This window comes from Bactrocera oleae, chromosome 4, assembly GCF_042242935.1.
Source record: "Bactrocera oleae isolate idBacOlea1 chromosome 4, idBacOlea1, whole genome shotgun sequence".
NCBI lineage: Eukaryota > Metazoa > Arthropoda > Insecta > Diptera > Tephritidae > Bactrocera > Bactrocera oleae.
In genome coordinates this window covers 16,970,513-16,995,616 of record NC_091538.1, presented here as the reverse complement: position 1 = coordinate 16,995,616, position 25,104 = coordinate 16,970,513, and the positions used below count along the sequence as shown (strand labels likewise).

The 25,104-nt window shown below is 34.0% G+C and overlaps 2 protein-coding genes across 2 annotated transcripts; one reads left to right on the top strand and one right to left on the bottom strand.

Annotated features, from left to right (window-relative positions):
• Positions 1-3,914: 3,914 nt before the first annotated feature.
• LOC106619907 (thioredoxin-related transmembrane protein 1) lies at positions 3,915-6,396 on the bottom strand. The gene is made up of 5 exons (XM_014238235.3): positions 6,262-6,396; positions 5,863-6,160; positions 5,269-5,430; positions 5,034-5,208; positions 3,915-4,873 (listed from the first exon to the last, which is right to left on the bottom strand). The coding sequence occupies exons 2-5, from the start codon at positions 6,093-6,095 to the stop codon at positions 4,334-4,336; spliced, it is 1,110 nt and encodes a 369-aa protein (XP_014093710.2). The 5' UTR covers positions 6,096-6,160; positions 6,262-6,396; the 3' UTR covers positions 3,915-4,333.
• A 1,549-nt stretch (positions 6,397-7,945) lies between these two features.
• On the top strand, positions 7,946-25,068 carry LOC106619900 (putative helicase MOV-10). The gene is made up of 14 exons (XM_070107896.1): positions 7,946-8,460; positions 8,548-8,720; positions 14,793-15,000; positions 15,082-15,289; positions 15,778-16,075; positions 16,522-16,583; positions 16,736-17,009; positions 17,636-18,039; positions 18,106-18,221; positions 18,287-18,988; positions 19,674-19,779; positions 19,844-20,120; positions 20,190-20,589; positions 21,972-25,068. Exons 1-14 carry the CDS (start codon positions 8,334-8,336, stop codon positions 22,667-22,669), a joined length of 4,053 nt encoding a protein of 1,350 aa, XP_069963997.1. The 5' UTR covers positions 7,946-8,333; the 3' UTR covers positions 22,670-25,068.
• The last annotated feature ends 36 nt before the right edge of the window (positions 25,069-25,104 follow it).

Here is a 25,104-nt window from a genome sequence, read left to right as displayed (position 1 = left end):
TCATGCCAAATTTCAAGTAAATCGTTTCATAAGAATTTGAGAACTTACCGAACAGGTTTAGATCGCCAAAATAACAGCCCTTGGCTGGATAAAACCTATAATAAAAATGGATAAATTCCGGTAACGTAGAACCGGCTGTCGTGGCTCTACCCCACTAAATCCACGGTGACCATATTTACGAATTGAACGATGGACTAAAATTCCGATTGTCAGCAACTCTAAGATTTTAGCTATTGCATTTGACAGCCTGGTCTCCTTCACTCCTTATACGACCGCTATTATCGCCAAAGTACAGAGCCCCAACAAAATTCTCAATTCGCTAGCCGGCAGCACTTGGGGAAAGGACAAAGAAACATTGTTGGCAACATACAAGGCAATCGGCCGGTCGGTTATCAACAAGGCAGCACCGATATGATCGCCTACAGACGTATCAGAACACTGCACTCCGAACGGTTACAGGATGCCCCCTGTCAAAAATCAAAAAGTTCGAGTTGCCACGAGAATCTAGAGTGACATTTGCGCAACTTTTTTCTGGATATTGTAGCAGGTTAAACTTCAACTTATCCAAAATTTCCCCGACATACCAAATATATGTCTTGCGTGCAATAAGTCCTCACATAAATCTAATATTTTTTGCATGCCCAATGAATTCCACTCATCTAACACCTTTTTATCCCTGCAAAGTTGATCTGCATTTAAAAGTAGGAAGGGGAGAGTATTCACTGGCGGAATACTTTAGGTCAGTTAGTCTCACCTCCTTCCTACTAAAAGGTATGGAAAAGATCATTGATCACGCAATAAGATCGAACGCGCTGAAGATTGCACCCCTACATGCGAATTAGTATGCTTAGACTGCAGGTAGGTCAACTAATAATGCTCTTTACCAGTTAACTTCGGAAATCCAAAGTTCACTGGATAGTGGAGACGTGATGCTATGCACCTTCCTAGACATCGAAGGTGCTCACTAGAGAAATGAATGTGGATACTAGATCGTCTCGACATAACAAGAGGCTGCCCATAGGCTGGATTGTTATCTCCCCTATTATGGAGCCTAGTCGTAGATGACCTTTTCGATGACATTGTTATTGTCGGATGACATTGTTATATTAGCTAGAGGCAAATTCGAGACTTGGTCTGGCAAAGGGATGGTGCAGTGGGGTTGGAATGAACATCAGCCCATCGAAAACGATCACTAGAAGAAAGTCCCTGCCCGGCCTGAGAAACAGATCTGGGTCTTACTCTGGATTCCACTCTTTGGTGTAAGCAGCATGTAGATCTGACAATAGTCAAAGCTACAAAAGCATTCATGGTGTGCAATCGACTTACAGGGAAATCCTGGGGCTGCAAGTCAAAGATTATCAGATGGATGTACACCATAATCGTGAGACCGCTTATTACCTATGGGGCGGTGGCTTGCGCTACAAAAGCATCGCAGACTTCGGTACGACTTCAACTATCGAAACTCCAACGACGTGCCGGTTTCTGCACATCGGGTGCAATGCGAACGTGCCCGACGGCAGCACTAGAACTCACAGCGCTTCGCCTAGTAATCAATCAAGCAGACACCAGAAGGGTTTTGCAGATGGAAGGTAATCTCGTCTCAACAAATTAAAGTCCTAAGTGATGAAATACCACTGGCTCTTCTCTCAAGAGAAAGTATTTCCAAAATGGTAAACTACACAAGAAAGTTTAAAGTCACCCTTGGCAGCAAGACTGAATGGAATAATTCCTTGCTTGATCTCCTGCTAAGGGACAGCGCAGTCAAGTGGTACACCGACGACTCAAAAACGGAACGAACGGAGGGAATTGCAGTCGGTGTGCAGAAATAGACCTCCAACGCAACTGTCGCCACGAAAGTATCATTATATTCAGTGATAGCCAAGCGGCACTTAAAGAATTCTCTGCTTATGATATTAAATCGCTACTGGTGCAGGAATGCATAGAACGGCTGAATAGATCATCGGGTCGTAACCAAGTGCACCTTATCTGGGTGCCAGGTCGAAAGGGTATATCCGGGAACGAAGTGGCTGACGAGCTTGCCCGCTCTGCAGCTTCGACTAGAATGGTAGGACCGGAGTCCTAATACTATAAAAGAGCTGCTCTGCAAGGAAGAAAGAGGTGGCAGAGAGAAATATTGGCAACAACTCCAAAAGCATGCGCCAGGCTAAGTTGCTAATGGGTGGTTACAACCTCAGCAGGTTTAAAAATGTAATCAACCTCCTATAAAACAAACGCATTGTCGCATTTTATACTGCGCTAACTGTCGGTTCTGTGACATGGAGCAGTTTATAGGAATTTATCAATGTGCTGGGGCTATGTGAGTTGTTGTGACAGAGGGGAGGGTACAATGCTCTCCTTAGGTTTCGAACGCGTAGAAACAGCACGTCTTCTGGTCTTACCGTTAGATGACTTCGATGACAACCAATCCGAAAGTTACCACCCAAACGATTAGATAACCGCTACAACAACCGCTAGTTTCGAAAAAAACTAATTTAAAGTTTTAAGTTAAGTTTACTGTTAGATTCGTTTTTTAGTAAGAAACTAAACCAACACTAAAAATATTAAAATAATTCAAATTTTGAAACTTTCTTTCGATTTTTTATTTCTCTAAAGTAGACTATTCCATTATTTCTTAAGAGTAAAATTATACCCAAAATAGAATTGAAGTCGTTTAATTTTTTTTATTATACACTTAATTATATTTAATAATTTGTTTATAAACACGCATCTATTACAAACATTTTTAGCATAGAAATTTTTATATTTTAAATTTATTACTTTTTTCTAAATATTTCTCTTATAAGTTAACAGAAGCCAAGTAGTCACTATCTAATAACTTTTTGAGTAAGTTTTCTTTGTTTCGCTGAATTTTCGTTTTCAAAAAATAATATATTATATGTGCTTATTCGTATGTATATAAATAAACCTAAACGGATACTCATATAAATAAAGAAGCATGCAAAGTTGATTTATTTAAGATTTATTTATTTAAAACGGAATTTAGTTTTATATATAAAAAAATAATATAAACGCCTTTTATACTTAAAAGGAAATTTTTATATTAGCGCTAAAACAAATTTTTGTTAAATAGAAAAATACTTTTTTTTGTTAAAAATAAGTTTTAAGCTAAAAATACATAGTTAAAATTGCTTAGAAAAATATATTTAGAAAATACTTTTGATTACAAATTTCAAGGAAGCGAAAATTCTTTTGCGTGTAATTTGTTAGAAAAAAAAAACAAAGTACAGTCAAAACCCAATAACACGTACCGTTAGCTGATAAAAATTTAAACTAAGCTAGCTTTAAAGTAAAAAATATCTTAGTTTTCGCAAAATTTTATAAACTTTATTTTATGCTTTCAAGTAAATAGTTTTTATAGAAAAAAAAAATTTTGTTTATTATTATTTTCAAACAAGAAATGAATAAAGTATATAAAAAAGATCAAGATTTGCTGGTAATGCACAGTAAAATGGTGATGATTGTGTAATTGATTTTGTAAATAAATACAAACGCGTTTTAAAGTGCGGAAAAATATCAGTAATAAGCGGCATCTTAAATATTAATTTACAGTCAGTTTTGTGTTCTTTTGCTACACAATGTTTCGTTTTTTTTTTTTGTTATAGTTTAGAATATCTCATATTATGTTGTTTTTAAATTTAATTAGTGTACAATTTGCACACGCTTTTATATATTTCCTTTTCACTCCACCGTCTGCTAAAAGAAAATTAGTACAAAAATTAAAAAAACATTATTTTAAAATGTTTCGTTTGCAAATGTTTAGATCGCTCCTTTGCTTTCCAGTTAAATAAGGCAAATTTGTATTTTTTCGCACAATTTCAAACAAACACTAAAAGCAACAAATGAGTGTTATAGAGTTAGTTGAAGCCAATAACATTTATGTTCAAAAACTGCAATTAACATTTGTGCGTTGTTGTATTTAGCAATATTAGTTTGTATTTGTAATTTGTATAAGTTTCATAATTAAAATTCAATTCAATAATACACCAATGTGATATACAGTTATGTTTTGTGTGGGCTAATCAGTTATCTCGTGCTATTTTTTTTTTTAATAAAACAGATGCTTTCAATGTAATTACTTATAAGTTCACCTATTTCATTCGACGCACGAAATATTCCTTTAATACAGCAAAATACACAAATTGAATAACTAAACAAAATATAAAAAAACATATAGCCAAAAAGGAGGCGTGCGCAAAATAAGAGCAGAGTTCAAACTCTGTACGCTAACTAAATTTTATGTGAATATTTGTATATTTAAAAACGCATTATTTTTTATTCAATTTTTGTTTTTAAGTTTTCGATTCTGCGAATCTTAATCAACTTTTCGTGGTTTGCGTTTACGCACCTCAGCCGGACTAGTGCTGCTCGTTTCCTTCTTCTCTTTTTCAATGAATACCTGTGTCTGTGTATTGCCATCGCCAGCCGATTTCTTGATGTCCTTCTCACTTTCGGGCTCATCTGATTCACTAGCGTTTGAGTTTTTCTCACCATCCGAAGTGCCAGGTGCATCATCTTCCTCTACACCAGCCGCATCGACATTCTCATCTTGTTCTTCATTGTTGTCTTCGTCGTCGTCGTCGTCATCTTCATCATCATCCTGCTCATCAGCTAAATCGTTTTCATCCTCAATTTCATCAGCAGCTAAGTCTTCTATGCCATCTGAGCCAGCAGATTTTTCTTTGAATTCGGAGAAGCTTTGACGTTGCGATTTCTTTGGTGGATATAAAAAGTCGACAACACAAACGAGTAACAAGCCCAGACCGGCGCCAACGAATATCGTACCGATGGCGAAGAGCGCGTATGAACCCCAAGTTGGTAGACCGTATTCTTCCTGGAGACGTACATTGAAATCCTGTAAGGTGTGGAGATATTTTTATACAGCATAAGTATAAAAGGTTTACCGAATACCGTGATAAATATATATTTCACAAATTGCTTTAAAAGTTTACGTATCTGCTCAAATTAAGCTGGTTGCCTTAATTCTATTTTTAATTAGTTATAGAATTTCTCACCTTTAAAGTGTGCGATAATTTAAAGAAATACGATAGTATAGACATGTGTATGGTGTCAGGTTTCTTCCATGCTGAAATTGGTTCGATTTTTTGCCATTGCTTTTGTTTAAGGAACAACATTAAAGCGTCGCCATCGCGTGATCCCCGATATTGACGGAATTCGCCTTCTTTGACGCTGAAATTCGTAAAAGAACCCTTTTATAATTTGTTTCTTGAATTATTCATAATCACTTACTGATAAATGGTTGGCAGAGCGGTAACAAAGAAACGTCCACTTAAGGAAGGAGATGTGGTTACGTCAATCTTGGCCACACTTACACGTAGATCCTTTGCGGTTTTAGCAAAGCGTTCCCATGTTGGCGCGAGGTTTTTACAGGCGGGGCACCATGGAGCAAAGCTTAAGTAAATTATATAATAATCTCTTAGTAATTGAATATCTTATGACATAATAAGTAAATTTGTCAAACCAGATTAAAAATGAATCATATGTTAATAAGAAATGTTACAATGCACATAGTACTCTTAAATTAAGCAACAATGACATGTTAATTTAATATAATAACAACAATAACTTATTTATCGAAAAATCGATGTTAAATTTTAATGTTACACGTAAAAGTAACCATTTAGCCGGCCGCAAAACTACCTGCATTGAAGCTATGAGTGTGTTTAAGCGTTAGTATGCATGTACATATGTAATTATATATATATTGCAACATCTGCTGCATTAACTGTATGTGATAATTACAGAATTCGCAAAATCACAGCACTATATGGGGTACAAAGCAGGGGACCACTACTGCTTTACATATTTTTTAACTTTACTTACAATTCCACCATCCATTCGCCACTTAGCATTAATTGCCAATTATCCTCATTTAACTCCATCAATGGATTGGTTTGTGTAACTAAATCTTCATCTAAATCCAATTCGTCAACATGTGCCATTAGGGATGTGAACGCAGTAAATGTTGAAAATATGACCAAATATATTGAGAAAGCGTTTAAACAACCCCGTGCAAGGCTTGATTTAGAACGTGTACGCAACTCCATTTCTGCCATATCTTCACGCTTGGTTACCTATTTAACGTTCCCGGATTATATTTTCTCCTTTGTTTGCACGCAATCTACGAACAATAAATGCTCACTATTAAGTTTATTCATGCAAATACTAAATTTTGAGGTATCCCCGGCTATTAACTAAAAAATATTGCAACGAAAAAATTACCGTCTGCCAAAAGCAGAAAAATGACGAATGCGGGTTTTCCTGCCGTTTTTTTTATCCTTTTCTTTCTTTGTGTGAAATTCCAACGCAGTGTTGCAAGGAAATAGTGACAGTTGTTCAGTAGTAAATAGAAAAATTTCGATTAAGTGCTGGCAAGTTCTGAAAGTGAGGCGTTAATTAATATAATATATAAAAAAAAAAAAATTATATTAATATTAATGAAACTACTAGCGTTAACTTAAGAAATATTTCGAATAATGTACGAGGTGTTACTATTTAAGGATTTGTTGCGTTGCGCCAGCCTAATCAATAACAAACCAACATCTTTTGTATGGATACGAAATATGTTTATATTATTTACTGTATGTTTACATAAAAAAAATTTTGTTGCTCAGTTTCAACTGTTGGCGACGTCTCTTTTGGTGTTGCTTATTCCCTCGGCAGCCATCTATCGGTTAAATTACTGGTTAATTATCGAAGAGATACTACTACTACAGATTTCTGTTAATGTTTCTATGAGTTTCTTAAGGCCGGTTGACAAATATAACCGGGTGCACGGTGTTTATGTCTTAGTTTCCACGCGAATGGGCAATTCACATAGAAGTTTTGCTTCTCTTTGCGTCATTGGTTTTGACAGAAAAGTTCGATATACGCTTTTGTATGAAGTAAGTTTTCGACGCGAAGCCAAGCAAAAAGTTGAGCAACTCTCATCTTTTTACGTTTTGCCAAGCAACAGTCGCCAATTTTTTTTAAGAGAGAAACACTAAAAGCAGTGGCATACCATATGTTTTCTGCGCTTCGTCATGTTAGTATGAACCGTTACGCAAAGCTTGGAAAGTGGTATGTTAGGTAGTCGCGTGTTGAATGCTTGTTCAGTTTCATTTAATATCGAGGTAATGGCAACCATGTTAAGAATTTCAAAATGAAAAGAAATGTTACGAACAAGAAACAGAATATTGGTCAATGTATAGGCGTATATATATAATATTATAAGTAACAAGAGACTCAGCTGTTTTCCAAGAATTTTACAGCTAACATCAAATTATCGAAATCTGCCTTTTTTGACACAGCGATATAAATAAACGGAAGTACTTTAATAACTATTTTATGAAAAGGTTCTTTTACAAACCGCTACACAAATATTTTATATAATTTTTTTTTTGATAAAATTAGAAACATTTAATAATATTTTTATACAATAAATAATCTAGACAAAATTATGTAAATTTAATCTTTTGGAATTTTAATAATCGAAAAATATTTGAATATGTAAAGAAACATTCTAAAGTTAAAAATTTTAAAACGTAACACCGCGACACACTACCAGATTTGAAGCACTTGGGCGTTTCAGTAGTACAATATTATTAGGCAACCCGTACCAAGTGTGACTTTAGCATTGGATTGATGGATGGGATAGACGAAAGGCCATTGTATAAATTTACAAGTAACCAATCTTAAGATTTTTACTAAACACACGCAAAAATGCCCACTTGGTACGGGTTGCCTCGAAAATTCTACTACTAAAATCACACTTGGTACGGTTCAACCAATATTCTACTACTAAAACTTCCAAATGACACTAAGCTGCTATCCATTACATTCTCTATTACAAATACATGTTCGCAAACAAGCCTTTCATTTACATCTCTGTGTCAAAAAAAGGCGATTCGATCAGGTGATCACGGCTGTTTCACACACATAGGAAAACAGCTGATTCTTTGGTTACTTGTAGGTTTATACAATGACTACGAGTTTGGTTCGGTTAACAAAAGTTTATCCATGAACAAAAGTCTTCGTGTGTGGACCAGCACTGATAATACTACACTAATATATTTACTAATTCGGGGAATCCATCGTATCACTATCGCCAAACAACACCACTTCAATTGCATGATCATTTATATACATATGTATATGACGTGTCAGAAAAACTGTAAATATACAGAGTGATTGCAACAAATGGCATTGCTAAAACAACCGCCGAAGTGAAAGAACAGTTACTTCAATAATTTAATTGAGAATTTCTTTGTGTTATTATTTTTATTTGTGTCAATTTTATTATTTCAAGCAGTGAAATGTGTGATATGTTCAAAATGAGTGATGGATTTGTACAATTTACAGAGATAAATGATAAGGATGAATGTGATAACCAAAAAAATGCACAAAGTAAAAAGTTAAAACATCATAAAGCTGAGAAATGGGGTGAGCAAAAATATAAAAAAAAAAATTTGGTGAATGTGAAAAAATGTTAACAAGGCATTTGTTAAAATGAATTTTTATATTTCATAGAAATTGAAGCGGTTGGCCAGTTCCTATTCGAAGAGTATCAGAATTTGGTTTTTGGTGTAAGAACCGAATGGCTCGTGCGAAAAAGTATATTACGTGCAAAATTTGTTAAATATGTTCAGAATGCCAAAACTGAATTTCGTCAACGTTTATTGGAGGCAAATGGCACTTACGATGTAAGATTTTACAAATTTGCACACAGTTTTATAAATATACACATATATACGATTATATCATATACAATATATATTATATGTAGGTACAGTTTATAGCTATAAAACATATTACCAACATATTTACATATCTACATACATATATACTTATACATTAATTTGTATGTATTGTGTTATGCCATGAAAATTTGAAACATTTATTTTTCAAAAGTTTTTGTTATTTTATTTTCTTCATTTATTATTGAATGGAATCGCCAACGATAGCCAAAAACAAAAAAAAAAAAACGTTAACTTCGGCTGGACATAAACTATAAAACCATTCTCAGGTGCTTTTCTTATAGCATAAAAGGTATAAACGATCGGTCAGTTTATATGGCAGCTACATATATGCTATAGTAGTCCGATCTGAACACAAACTAAAATTTTTACGTAAACATGTAATAAACTAAAAATTAGTTCAATAAAATTGAAAATTAAAAAGTATTAAAAGTAATATATTTAGATTTGTTAAAATAATTTTTAATTTTTTTTAAATTTTCAAAACGTCTACCACGAGGTAATAGCCAACAAAATGGTCTGCCATTAATTTTAGACGTTACATTCATTGTACTCTTTAATATGACCAAACGGCAGCTTTGTTAAAATACTTTCGAAACACGAATAATTTTCGTACCTGTATTACCTTAGTGAGTTTAAGCAAAATATCAACATTAGTAAAATACATACAGTCTGTCGTCCACGGGCTCTTAGACTATTACTTAGAATTCAAAGAAAATCTGAAATTTCTGAAGACCTTAAAAACTAACAAAGAAAATCCGTAAATTTTACAAATCTATATACATATATAATATGTATGTATCTGTGTATGTTTACTAATATGAATACCTATCATATTACAATATATTTCTTATATATATTTATTTGGAAAAATAAATATATGTACATATGTCTGTGTTTATACAATTGAAAAGAGAGGCTACATCTAGACCCTACAGCTTAGTGCCGTTTCACATTGGGACTCAAAAGAGTCTCATACCAGTTTATTGTGGGCGAGGGGACGAAGAGGAAAGACGAAGGGACCGTGCCACTCGTGTTCGGGTGGCACGCTTTGTGTTCTTGTTCGCAACAGCTCGCTGCTACCCTTTTCAGCATTCCTTTTCACTTTCAAATTCTTTGAATGGTTGCAAGAGCGCTCGGTTTCAAATGAATTCGATCGCAAATTTGAGTTCTGTTATCTATTTTTGTATGTAATATGCAAATACGTATGCATAGAATAATAGAAATATTATGACAAATTGTAAATAAGGAGAAAATTAAGATATAGATTATGGAGTTAAGAAATTATGAATTTTTAATACGGAGTAAAGAAATTATGAGTTTTTAATACTTAAAGATTAGGAAATTCCTATTATAAATTTGGCCTTGAAAATATTAGTAGCGGATATTCAATACATTCTTGTGGATTAGGGAATTCCCGTCTTTAGTATTTTTTTGAAACTATTTAGCGGGTAGGTATTTGTATTATACATATTGTTCTACCATATTCATGGTAATTCATTGCAAGCAAAATGTGTGACCATCATCTCAACATACAAATGAAATACGCAGCACGCAGTGTTGCGCGGTGTTGCGCAGTCGAACCGCACAAATATTTACGAACATTTTGTGAAAAGGAATGCAGAAAAACTAGACTCGAGTTGCTGGACTCTTTTTGACCGTGTGAATGCCCAGAGCGACACCAAAAGAAAATTTGAAAAACATCAGACTCTTTTGAATCCCTGTGTAAAAGTGCACTTAGAAAGCAAAGCAATTGAACTCTTTTCAATGTTCCTTTTCACATTTGCAGTATACATATAATATTTATATGTACGTATGTAGGTATGTATATACAAGTATGTACGTATTATTTTGTTTAGAGTTATGGGTAACGATAATTGTAAAGTTGCAAATCGCAGCGAAATGGTTTGCATTCTTATTGCATTTGTTTTAATTAATATGTATAATATAACATACATATATAATATGTACATGTATACATATATCAATGGCTAAGTTAATTGTTGAAAAGAAATGTATCAAATAGGTATGTATATTACCAGCGATTATAATGTTTCTAATGTTGACAAACAATTTTCTTTTGGAATTTCAGTAATAAATGGCCGTAAAATGTTATTTCTGTGAAGGGAAACTGAATTTTCTATATTAATAGTGGACAAACACGAATTGCATAGCATGTTATACCTACAATTAGTTAGTATAAAATTTGATGCTTACTATTTTAACGTGGTAATTCTCCAGGTGTTTATCTGTTGTGATTTTAATCACGCACATACAAACCATACATACGAATTTTAATCGCGTACCTACATATATACATGTACCTATGCGTGTTTGTAGGTACGAATGAGTAAGATTATAATCATATATAAGAGTTCAATTACTGTTTTACGCTATCTTTTGAATTTTTGAAAGCTCTTAACTGTATTTTATAACGTCTTGTAATAAAGTTTTATATTTTTATTCATTTAAGGTAGGTAGGTTAGGTTCTAAGCTTAAGTACATATGTGTTTGTGTTAGGAAAAATTAATTTCGAATGGATTAGCAGTCGAAAAGATATATAACATTTGCAAATACAGGGTTTTCCAATATGAGTGATATGATTTAAAAAAAACACACACACACGCTAATTGTTAAGGAAATTCATATATTTTTATATAATGTTAAGTACAATCCATACAATTAAGTTATGACTATAACATCATTCAAATGGCCTCCACGACTTCTTTTGCAGAAACGAATTCGATGAACCCAATTTTCGAGTAGTTGTTCCACTAAATCAAGTCGTATGTCATATATAGCACTTTCAATATTGACTTCTGAAGCCTGTAGAGAGTCTGGTTTATTGCTTAAGACCAATGACTTCAAATAACCCCACAATAACTAGTCTAATGGTGTTAAATCACAACTTCTTGAAGGCTATTCAATGTCACAATTTCTTGAAATTATCGAATCGCCACACTTTTCTCGCAATAATATGACTGTTGCACGTGCTGTGTGGCACGTAGCCCCGTCTTCTTAGAGCCAAATGTAGTCAAGATCAACTTCTTCCAATTGCGGCCATAAAAAATTCATTATCATCGATCTATGCCGCTCTCCATTGACAGTAACGGTGTCACCAGCTTCATTTCGAAAGAAGTAGGGACAGATGATTCCGCCAGGTTGTGGTTTGAGACAGTTGCAATTCTTGAGAACGTCTTGGAATCGACAAATTGCGGTCCTCAGCAACACTTGCCTGAACGGCAGCAATATTTTCATTACTTTGTCTTATTACCACTTGAACATTATGTTAAGAAAATGTAGGCTCGAAATTTTCAACAATTTGACGAATAGCGAGCACGGGTGGAAAATGGCAAAAGCGCACGAAAAGTTGCAATTGGAGGACGATTATTTTGATAATAAAATTTAATAATTTGTAAACGTTGTAAGAACTGTATCTCTTTCCATGATCAAATTGTAAATATTATTAAATACAATGAAAAAAAAATTACAGATCATGACATACAAGGTGCAATTCAAAAGTTTCAGGACTTTTATTAAAAAACGAATATTATTTGTTTTTTTTTGAAAAATTTATTGGTCGCCTTCAAAATAGTCTCCTTCCGCCTGAATACAACGTTTTGCACGTTCGAGAAGGTTATCGAATGACTTTTTTTAGGTCATTTGTCGGTATAGCGTTGTTGTTGTTGTTGTTGTAACTGTTACCTAGTCCCCGTTTGGGTGATAAATTCCAGATTCGTTGTCGTCGAGGTCATCTAACGGGAGGCCCAGGAAACGAGCTGTTTCGACGGGTCGGACCATAGGGAGAAGGGTGTTAGATGGGTGGGGTTTGTTGGGCATGCAAAGAGGTGGTTAGTGTCATGCGGAGACTCATTGCACGCAGGACATGTGTTTAGTATGTCGGGGTCTATTCTGGATAAGTAGGAGTTTAACCTGCTACAGTATCTGGAACGAAGTTGCGCGAGGGTCACTCTGGTTTCGCCAGGCAACTCGAGCTCTATGTCTGATATAGGTGGTGGTTTGACTCCTATTACGCCATTCACTGAGAGGGAGTCTGTGAAGGTGTTGATGGCTCCACTGTGAATGGCGGTCAGTGCCTGTCTGAAGTTCGTTGCGTCCGAAGTCCGGTCGGCGTACTGTCTAATGTCGTCGACGTAGTCAAGGAAAGACCTCTTGATGTTCCTAGGAGGCGGTTCCGCTACAGTCAGGCTACTACAGGGGTGGTTTCTACGAAAACCAGAAACTGCTTGGAGAGGAGTTCGTTGTGTTCCTTAACCGGAAGCATACGGGCCTCACTATGTAGGTGTTCGATTGGAGACATCAAGAGGCATCCCGTGATAGTTCGGAGTGCAGTGTTCTGACAGGTCTGAAGCTTCTTCTTCTGCGTGTCACTGCATCCAGACGACCATATTGGGGCTGCGTAATTTAGGACCGGCCGGCCGATTGCCTTGTATGTTGCCAACAACGTTTCTTTGTCTTTTCCCTAAGAGCTGCCGGCAAGCGACTTGAGGATTTTGTTGCGGCTCTGTACTTTGGCAGTTATCGCGGTCGTGTGAGGAGTGAAAGAGCACAGACTGTCCAAAGTGACGCCTAAAATTTTAGGATTATTTACTGTCGGAATTTTTGTGCCATCGACTGAAATATTCAGGTCCAGTCTGTACTCCTTCGTCCAATTTGTGAAGATGGTCGCTGTGGATTTAGTGGGAGAGAGTGTTAGGCTCCTTGTCGGTATAGCGTTGAGTATGGCGGTCGTCGCCTATTGGATGACATCAACGTCAGCATAGCGGTTTCCTTTCATGGCCAAATGTAGTTTTCCGAACAAATTAAAATCGCAGGGTGCCATATCAGGCGAATAGGGTGAATGGTTGATGATATGAACGCGATTTTTGGTCATATTGAATGTTGAATTCTGAGGTCTTTTTCGTGTTGTTTCAAAGTGTGCGGGACAAATCGAGCACAAACCTTTCTGAGGGCGTGACGATAAATCGACGCTGCGGATATTGATAATTCCGATTCCATATATTTAAGCGATGATTTCGGCTCTTTTTTAATGAATTCACGCACAATTTCCGTGTTTTTTTCGTTCACAACATCTTTTGGCCGGCCCGAACGTTCGTCGTCTTCCAAGTCCTCCCGTCCCTCATGAAAACGTTTAAACCACTCGTGAATACGGCTACGGGATAGACAATCATCGCCATAAACTTGTTTCACCATTTGATGAGTTTTGGTAAAAGTTTTACCAAGTTTAAAACAAAACTTAATGTTGGCTCTTTGTTCGATGCTCATTTTCCGACCAACACTGCAAATGTAATGTCACATGTAGCGCGATAGCTCAGCAGTTATACAAGTCAGCTGTTATATAAATTTTATACGACAACACTGAGGAATACACAATTGAGGGATAACAATTTCAGATAGATGGCGCCACTAGAAGCGGCGTTGTTAAAAAAGTCCTGGAACTTCTGAATTGTACCTTGCATTAAAAAGGGCCGAAACTACACATAAAGATATCATATCCTATAAGTTCCTTTGTGTATTTTTGTGAATGCAAGAACAATACAGTTATACAGTCGACTTCGCCTTAAGAGAGTATATATAGTTTTTCCCAAAATAATAGGAGTGCTAATACGAAACATGTATTTGGCTGCATAACATTTCTGGATCACATTTCAATAACGAGGTACCATAGCGGTAGGCATAAAGGAATACTATCATTAAAGCATTGTATATAACATCGGATACATCGGGTATGACATTTCCCTTCAAAAATAATCTTTCACCTAAAAAACATTCGCGAAAATAGAAAAAATAAACAGAGTTTCATAATCTAGCAGCAATTTGAATTAGTTTTTGTTAATTTAATTTTTCTTCAGTGGCTAGAGAACTACTGTACAAAGGTAAAGTGGGAAATGTTACAAAAAATATTATATGGTATAGGTACTGACGAATTACTAATACATATGTATATTTGTATTGCCGTTTATTTCATTATATAATTATAATTATTTGTCTTCATAGATTGGCACTTTGCTATATCGCACCAATTATCTAATAAACACGAAACGTGGAAGTCTATTTTATCGTATTAAAACCTCAACCTTTTTTGAATATACGAATAAGAAACTTGAAGAATTTGACGAAAAACAAAAAAATGGTCAATCAATGGAGTTTATGCCGAACGGAGATGAATACAAAATATCCATCAATGGTGATCCAGCGCTGATAGGTATTTTGCATATATATTGATATTGAATTTTTTATCTTTTTTATTTAAACATATGCATTTTTATAAAAAAATATACCACAGGTTCACTGCAAGTGGACGAAAATGCGCCCACACATGAACTTCTCTATGAAGGCAGTCTGCAACAACAGCGTCAGCAGTTGTTTCAACTTACTAACATGGGCTGCTACATTTGCCAAAGGAATTTCGTCTCACCTAATGATTTCGAGGACCACGTATCTTCTCATGCTGACGAGTCAGATTTTGAAATACTTAAACATTATAAAAAAAGGTTGGTAAAAACTGTAATTAATGCATTTTGCACCGGGTTGCAAATAATGCATTAAAAAAATAATTGAATCAACATTTAGATAAATTTTTTTTATTATTTTATAATCCCAAATACGGGATCAAAAAATAAAAAAAATGTTAATCCCACATACCGGATTAAAAAATAAAACCAAAATATTTAATCTTACATACCGGATTAAAAAATTAATTTTAATTAACTGCCAAATTGAAAAATAAAAAAATAAAAATTTCAATCTTAAGCATATAAATAAGAATTAAAAAAGAAGTTGCTTTAGAATTAACATATTTTTGCGTTCATTCAAATCAAAAAGTAATATTTTAAATTTTTAATCCCAAACATCTTGGATTAAAAAATGAAAATTTAATTTTTGATTCCAACTTTTTGAACGATAAAATTCGAAACCCTGAATACACAGTTACACAATTTTTACCTAATATGTGTAACCAATATTTTCTATTTTATTTTAGCACTACACCTACATTCAAACTGTCGTATAATATTTGCAAGAATTCGCATTACTTTCGCTTCAATTTGGAATCGACACGACCGAATATTATTATAGAGAAACTAATTATCGTGCAAACGCGTACCTTTTATTATGTCAATAATACGCGCGTGCCGTATTCATTGGGTGCGGAAGATCGCAAAGATAGTTTCTTTGTCGATTCTCATCTCTTTCGTAAAGGTGTAGAACAACCAATTGTTGTGGTCTTTCATGAAGAGTCTAGCAAGCAAGTGCGTAATGTAGAGCAGCATCATTTTTGTGTAAGTAAAAAAATTATCAAATCAAAAAACAACAGAAGCAAAGCCGCAAAATGAAAAAGAAGCAAACATAAAAGTAAACAAAACCAAAAATAAAAACAAAGGAAAAAAAGAAAAACAAATAGCAAAAACAAAACAAATAAAAAATTAAACGTTACCGTTATTATATAAAAATAATAATTTCCGTGTGTTGTAAAAACAATACAAAATAGTGTCAAACCTTATTGAAATAATAAAAAGTAAAGAAAAACAACTATTAAAACAACATTAAAAGAACAGAAAGAAAACCCTTAAATGACAAATAAACAAATAAAAAATTAAACAATATAATAAAACAATACAATTAAAACAACAAAAGGAATTCACATTATAAAAAAAAAACAGAAAAAATCAAACTTTACTGAAATTATATCAGATAATAATTTACCATATGTTGTAATTTTTTCTAGCGCATTGAGGAGTTTCCTGTGGTTAAGTTGAACATCAGTCCATGTCGTTTACCTAATAAAATGTAAGCTAATATAACAAAATGTGTTTTTTCTTTAATAAATAATAGTGTAATTGCCTTGAATTTGTTTTTAAATTGTGTAATTTTTAACATTTTTTTTTCAATTTATCTTAAATTTCTTTTGTTCTTCTTTTTCGCTACAACAAATTAACTAGTACATTTAAACCAAAATTTAAACTTCCCCAATACATGCCACCAGTGGAAATTCGTCGTGCACTGCAAACGGATTCGATTGAAGCACCACTTGCTAATTTATCCAATGAGTTCGGCGACTACCTGAGGAATACAAAAAGATTAACTCAGCAAAATGTACGTGAGGTGTTTTTGAAACTTTTACAGATCGAGGATTCGGATACCATGCGCGATTATTCGAGTCTAGTGCAACGAAATGTCAAATTGCGCACTTACGAAAACGACTATATTGTGAAGGTTAGCAAAAATTTTCATTATATATAATATTATTTTTATATAAAATATATTAATTAAGAAGTAGAGCTCTACAACCTAATATTGGTTAAATTTTTTTCGTTATGTTGTTAATTGTGCAAAGCCGAAGCAAGTTCGTTGTTTCCACGGCAGTTTGGCTAGGTATTTGAAACGGAAATTTGTTGGTTTCATATCCAACAGAGGTTTGCTTCTTGGCGATACTTCCAAAAAAACTATCTTTTGTGGCATTAATAACCACAACAACAAGTATACACACTGTTAAACACATTTCTCTTGTATATGCATTTGTATATAATTACTCAACATTTTTCATACAAACATCACTGTAACGAAATTAAAATCAAACCTATTCCTAAATCTATTTAAGGTCAAAGTTTTGTAAATCATATTTAAATTTAATTGACGAACTTATCGTATAAATATTGCACATAAAATGTATGCTAGAAAAAGTTAAAATTGTTGCGAAAGCTGCGCTTATGAAGTTCGGTTTAATATCTATTTCTTTAACAGAACTGTTTGATCATAATATGTTTTATCATTTTCATAACAGCAACACCATTATGTTAATAAAAATGTATATCTTAATTAATTTTTTTATTTCTGGCCAGTTAAAAATACCAAAACATATTCGTTTCGAGAATATAATTTTCCCTTTTGATGATGTTATTGTTTTGCCCGCTGAAGAGGGTAATGCCGCATCAACTTCATTAGATGATTTAATGAAAAAGATGGAACAACTGAATGACGAAACAGCTGTTACGCAGGCACCGGCAAAGAAGAAATCGAAAAAATATATTGGTCAAGTCGAATGCATTTCCTATGGACGCGTAACCTTTAAATGTGACCAAAAAATTCCAAGTGACAAAATGTATACCATACTTTTTCGTCCATCGCGCATGATTTTACGTTATCAATATCGCGCCTTAGAACAATTGGTTGCCATGTCGCCGCCCTTATTAAAGCGGTTTCTTTTTCCCGACCAAATCTTAATGAGGGAAATGCCAGCGTTAAAGTGAGACTAAAGTAAAGCATATATAAAAAAAAATAAACTAACTTTAATTTTTGTTTATACGCGCAGTTTGAATTTTCTTAACAAAAGCATTTATGGGAATCCCGAACAATTGCAGGCTATAGAATGTATAGTGAATATAAATGATAAACAAAGCGCACCATATATTATTTTCGGACCACCAGGTACAAAATATCCAAAAAAAAAAAAAATAAAAATAAAACTTAAACTAATTTCACACTACCACTAGGCACCGGCAAAACCTCAACAGCGCTCGAAGCTATTTATCAGATATATATGCTGCAACCGCAGTCGCGTATACTCATTACAGCTGGCTCGAATGGCGCTTGCGACGAGATCGCCTTACGTCTCTGCAATGCGCTCACACCGAATATCGAGAGACAGACAATCACACGCATTTATTCGCGCGCATACGAGAATCATGCCGATAACATTAACGAAACACTACTCGAATATTCCAATTTATATGCCGATCATTTTCTGCCGGATGTGGAAGTGTTGCACTCCTATCGCATTGTTGTATGCACTTTAGGTCTAATCGGCCGGTTGGCGACGGGCAAATTCGGCAAGGAAAAAGATGGCAGTGGTGTGTTTACGCATATTTTTGTTGACGAAGTAGCTGCTTCGACCGAAATGGAAACTTTAGTCGCTCTGACGGCAACACTAAGTTCAAACTCGAGGCTAGTCATAGCCGGCGATCATCGACAATTAGGTCCAATCTTAAATTCGAAACGTGCCGCAAATATGGGTTTGGAGGTCTCATTAATGGAGCGTCTACTTGAACGGGATTGCTATCGTGTCGATGAATATGGCAATTATAATCGGCAAATACAAATACGCTTGCGCCGCAATTATCGTTCGCATCCGGAAATTGTTAAACTTTTCAGTGAAATGTTTTATGAAGGACAATTGTTGGCCCAAGCTGCACCTGGTGAGTGTAATTTGCATATATTCCTTTCTATTGATTGAAGTTTATGTTTGTATGGATTCGCTAATTTCGTTGAGTTATCATTTGATAGTGGACACATTCTATAATGGGATTGTGTGAGAGTTACTGTGGTTGGAAAAAGTAACTCGCACTTTTTTTGCTCTACACATAACAAGGTGGTTCGCCTTCAAGAACATCATTAATAAGCAGAGAGTTTCTATTTATGGTAACTCGTGAGTGAGGACAGAAAAATATCCTAGAAATATTTTTGGAGATGCTGCCGCGTTAACAGCACTTAGCCATATTAAAATCCGGTTACGTAGACCCGAGTCTAGAGCAAAAGATTGTTCTTCCAGCACCTTTGGTTTTAGCAACTACAATTTCATAGATTTTGTCGGTCATGCATATACGATATCTTGCGACTGCCATGGTGTAGTAGTTGAAGTTCTAATATACAGGGCATTATTGACCCTAGTGTCGTGGGAACGGATACGGTTTCGAGCTACATTTTTTACTAACCGAAATAAATTTGCTTTATATGCTATTATGGAAGAGTTTTATCCGGAGCGAATTAAAACTTATAGCTACTACATTATGTCGAGTAATATCATGTGTTTATTTTGAAATCATGTACTATGTTATAGGGTCTTCGGTATATTAAAATTAAATATATTTTTGTTTTGAATAGACGTTCAGCAGTTATGTCGTGACTGGCATCGCGCTCCGAATGCTGAATATCCAATAATCTTTCATTCCGTTTTCGGACCAGAGCAGCGAGAAAAAAACTCCACCAGGTAACTAATGATACCTACGCTTATCCAGCTAACATTAAATAAATATACTTTAATATTGTTATAGTCGTTACAATCCGCTCGAGATCCAAATTGTTATGGACTATGTGCGTGATCTCTTATGTTTCGGCATTAAAGGTCATAAGGTGGTGCAGAGTGACATTGGTATTATTACGCCATATAAAAAACAATATATACGCATACAGGAGGAATTAAATCTGCGAAATTGGTATCAAATCGAGACTGGTGCCGTCGAATCATTCCAGGGTAAAGAGAAAGCCATCGTAATTATCTCGTTTGTACGTTCGTTCACAAATAATTTGGGTTTTCTGGAGAGTCGTAATGTATGTAATCATGTGTAAATTCAGTATATGGCAAATATTTATTTTTTAATTGCTATATGCATATTTCAGCGTCTAAATGTCGCACTGTCACGTGCACGTTCGCTGCTCATACTCATTGGTAATCCGCGTACACTAAGCATCAATAGCGATTTTAAAAATATCATCGAATTATGTCAAGTGCAGAAGACTTTAGTTGGCGCATCATTCTTCGACGATGACGGAAAGAATCCCAACAAGTGTAATAATGAATCGATGTCGAAGTTGACCAAATCTTTGGAGAAGCTAAATATTAGTAAAGAGAATATCAATGCGTGTGGTAAAAATGGTGGCAAATCAAACAAGGCTAGGGCAAGAGCCAGAAAAAACATGGCTAATAATAATAAAAACGTAGCTGCTGCAACAACAATGAACGAAGGGACAACTACTGTAAATGATGTGCTCAAAAGCAACAACAGCAGTAAATTTAAAAGTAAGATAAGTTACTTTTATTACAATCTTAGATGTATGAAGCGTGAAAAGGCAAAGTTGCACGTAAAAATATGAAGCGCTGGGTGAGAACTGTTTGATTGTCTTGTGTAAGTGGGTGTTTGTGTTTGCTTAGGCCCTTGTGTTGGAGAGTGTTTACATGAAATTTATATCCATTAATCATACTTTTTTTTTTTAGTTAAATGCACAAAATTATTTTTATACATATGTATTTATTATACCCAAAGAATAGTTTTGTTTACATATGTTTTTTATTGCTTTATTTTACCGTTTATTTTCATACACATGCATATATGCATACAAACCACATTTGACATACATTCATAATTTCCTTAATTGCTTTAATCTTATTTACAACAAAGCCAATTTCTAATTTTTATATAAGTTTTAAAGTCACAACCTTTTGTTTATTGATTTTATATTAAATGTTATTATAGTAGAAGTTTTATTTTTATTTTGCTTTTTTTTACAACAAATTAAGAAATATTTTGTATATATTTTTTAAAGTCATCAGCTTGTTTTTCTATGGAGTATTGTATTTTTTTATGTTAAAAGCTTGTTTTTGTGTTGAGTTTATATTAAATGTTATCAGTGTTGAAGTTTTATTTTTCTTTTGCTTTTGCTTTACAACGAAGTTAACAAATAATTTTTATATATTTTTTAAAGTCACAAGCTTGTTTATTGAATTTATATTAAATGTTTTTAATGCTTAATTTTATTTTACAACAAAGGCAGTTATATATTTATATATATTGATTTTAATGTACATTTTATAAACGCTGAAATCATAAATTATATGTACTACTTGTTATGTTGCATGCTTGAACATTTTGTTTGCTAGTCAAACTGATCATTTCAATAAGAAACAGTTATTTTTTTGTTCCATAATAAACATTTTTATACAGTAAACACAATTTCACCACACATATGTATATATTATTTGCATATTTGACCGTTGTTTGAATCAGCTTCGGCTCCAATAAATGTGATTGTTTATAGCGCAGACGTCCGAGACATTTGATATATTTATTATAAGAGGATTTTGTGCGCACAACATTTTTTGTGTCATGTTGCGTCATCTTGTTTAAGGATGCCTAATGTTGACTAGACATACATATATTCTGGTAGTAAAGCAACAATCGAATTTCTCTCAGGCTTCATTCAACAGCTTCGAGTGTATAAATCTTTTTTACGATGCTTAGCCCTTAAGTCTCAAATATTAAAATATTCGATCTGAAATATTAATATGTAAAAATAATCTAGTTTATGAACTGCAACATTCGCTTTTGTTGTTGTTAACAATTAAATATACCATATTTAAACTTATTTCATGATTTCAAAACGTTTTCACATTCTTATTTAAAGTCACACAGCCCACGTCTGCTGAAAAACAACGCCAAACATTTGAGCGCCTAAAGGATCTTTATCTAACCGAGGAACTTAGCAACCTTGTGGAGGCTAGTAGTAGCACCAGCAATCGTAGAAATTATAATAAGAAGGGGCCAAAATCTGAAATTGATGAGCTTTTTGAAATGCTACCAAGCGTACCGTGTGAGAGAACGCAACAAAGCCGAATCAATGATTTTGAAATAGTTGATCCAAAGACAGGTCAAACTCTACAACACGATAAATTCCGTACGCGTTTAGAACCACTACGTGGGAAGCCCACAACAACAACACCAACATACCAAACACAAGCTACAGCAAACAATGCAACCACATTGAAACCCACGGGCACATTGCCGCACTTGACCAACAACAATCCACATAAAAGTGCAACTTTTACGCCGTCGAAGGTCCTACCTATGAATGATCAGCATTTTCCTGCACACAATATATCATCGTTCAGCGATGAGAGGAAGACAGTACCAGCTGCTGCAACCCGACAGAAGTCTACACCAATGCATAGTGAAAACGCAACTACAACTGGTGCGAACGCTATTTTGGGGCCAGCGGTAAGCCTGGGTCGTGTAGAGTACCCCACTCCGCCGAGATATATGCAAACTCGCACATATCCACCGCCAAAACCGAAATCTTCAAAATCGAAGTGTGTTATTGCTTAGGGTTGGAATTGGTTGTGTAAACACTCTAAGCGCGTTAGTTTTTTTTTATTTTTAGTTTCACATCAATTATGCAAAGTTTTTCCTTGACAAGTGCGTTACGCGTGCTTAGCTTGGACTTTGCTCACAGTTTTGCGGAAACATTGTTTCAAAATGTTCGGGGAAGGTGTAAAGGGAAATTTGTGTTGGAATAAGAAGGCTTCGAAAGTTAAGCTTTGCTTTCTCTCTTTATACTTAAAGATTTTCTAGGCATTTTGGCAACTGTTGTTTTCGCAAAAATATATACTTACATATTTATATACATATGTATGTATGTATGTATATAATGTTATTATGTTTGCAGGTTAAAGACTATAGAAAATAGTTTGTGCAAACATGTTTAGGTGCGGGTTAGACAGCGAGACTACAAAAAATATAGTAAAATCTCGCTGATTATATCAATATTTTTTAATAGTGTCATTACGTTTAAGATACAAGTTTAGATTAGTTTTAAGGCTCAAGCACAAGTAGATGCTTAATTTTTAGCTGCTTGTGCTTGATTTTTAAATCTAAGGTTATGTATATGTGTAGCTGGCCGCTACTTTCGAGGGTGCAGTTCACAGATATTCACATATTTTTTGTGCATTTTGTAGCAGATTTTATGGAAAATAGGTATCGATTGAATTTAGCTGAATGCTAAGTTAATGACAGAAAATGCTTAGAATAATGGATGATTTGCCAAATAATTTTGCTTTAGTCCTTCGTTTGAAAAGTTATTTGTGCCTTAAAAGTTTCCAAAAGACTGTTGTGCCAAAAATTAGTCGAAGGATATATCACTTTGTAAAATAAGTTATTTGTGTTTCGAAAAATTATTTCACAAGACTTGTACCAAAAATTGATAATGTTATGGATTTTGTTAAATCTTGTCTAAAACTTCTTTAATTAGTACGCTGGAAATAGAACGTTTCTTTTAAAGTTTTTTGTTAATATTTCCAAATTGATATACCAAAAACTGGTCGAAACACATCAAATATTTAAGAATATTTTCCAGTTGTTGTCACCATCTGATTAGTGAGTTATTTTTGGATAATGTTTCCCAGAGTATAACATAATAAACTGGTCGAAAGATATGGAATCTATTAAAGCACATCTAAAACGTCCTTAAAAACCTCGCTGAAAAAATAGAAAGGTTTTTTGTAAATTGAATAATGTGTCCAAAAGAGCCTTTACCAAAAACTGGTCGAAGGATATCACACATTTGGACAGTTGCTATGAGATCACTTGTTCGAAAGTTGTTTGAAAACGTTATACCTTCATACAAAAATCTATTTGAAAAATACAACATATTTGAATTTATTTCCAGTTTGAATGACACCCAATTGATTGGAAGTTTTATGAAAAGTTATTTGCTTCTAAAATTTTTATACTAAAAACTTAATGCCATTTTTGATTGGCAGTGATGTCAACTAATTGGATTTTCATGGCTTAAATCGCGAGATCCGGGACAATTCTTCTCGGACCCGGACTTCTCAGGGGGGGCCCAGTGCTCTATAACAATGTTTTACATATGTTTTTGTCCAATAATTTACTTCAATGATCGGGCCACGATTTTCTCTCTACCGCTCTGACTGAGCCAAATATTTTATGCCAACGATTGCAAAAGATATCCTTGAATGGCTACAGTATAATGGAAAAAAAACAGCAAGTTTATTTAGAATTCCTACGAGTTTAAATTTTAACAAAAGAATATAAGTTTATTTGAAAACACCAACATATTAAAAAAAAAAAAAAATTAGGTACTACATTGACAAATTGAGACAACTTCTTCTTAATTATCCCTTTAGGCTTCGTGTTACCATATTATATAATTTGGAGGTTTTTCTTTATTCGGTTGCGGAGCTTATTGACACAAATCTTTTTAAATTTTTTGTTCGTTTCCGAAAAAGATTGAAAACATCTTTCAAATTCAAGTGAAATTCTTGTAAATATTATTATTTCCATTGAAACTAACAATAAATATCTGGTTTCGGAAACCCTTCAATTTAAAATTTCACCCAAAATTTACAAAATTATTGTTTCCTTTGCCTTTTGAATGGAATTATTAAAAAATGAAAAAAATACATAAATAAATAAATATATGTATATATATTGTAATTAAATAATCATAAATTTTTTTATTTTGCTTACCCGATATATTTTTTACTTATCATGTAAAATTATTTCATAAAAAAGTGCCTTTGCAGCCTACTTCTTTATCTATAAAGATTTTATGAATTATTATATTTCTCTACACACAATGTTACATTTAATACGCCTAAGCACAATTTTACTAAACGAAACATATATATTTTTTTAATCATATAATTATTGTACTAACAAACTTTTTCTAAATAAAAATATAATTATATTCTACTCAAAGATAATGCTTTTTAATTGTAAGAAAGTGCATATTTTTGTTA

Excerpts from the sequence above, each read along its gene's own strand:
- LOC106619907 (XM_014238235.3), bottom strand. The coding sequence starts at position 6,095 with ATGGCAGAAATGGAGTTGCGTACACGTTCTAAATCAAGCCTTGCACGG. Across the intron at positions 5,209-5,268 it reads GCTCTGCCAACCATTTATCA|CGTCAAAGAAGGCGAATTCC; the intron begins GTAAGTGATTAT and ends TACGAATTTCAG. Across the intron at positions 4,874-5,033 it reads AATTATCGCACACTTTAAAG|GATTTCAATGTACGTCTCCA; the intron begins GTGAGAAATTCT and ends CACACCTTACAG.
- LOC106619900 (XM_070107896.1), top strand. The coding sequence starts at position 8,334 with ATGTGTGATATGTTCAAAATGAGTGATGGATTTGTACAATTTACAGAG. Across the intron at positions 15,001-15,081 it reads TGGTGATCCAGCGCTGATAG|GTTCACTGCAAGTGGACGAA; the intron begins GTATTTTGCATA and ends AATATACCACAG. Across the intron at positions 16,584-16,735 it reads TGTCGTTTACCTAATAAAAT|TACATTTAAACCAAAATTTA; the intron begins GTAAGCTAATAT and ends CAAATTAACTAG.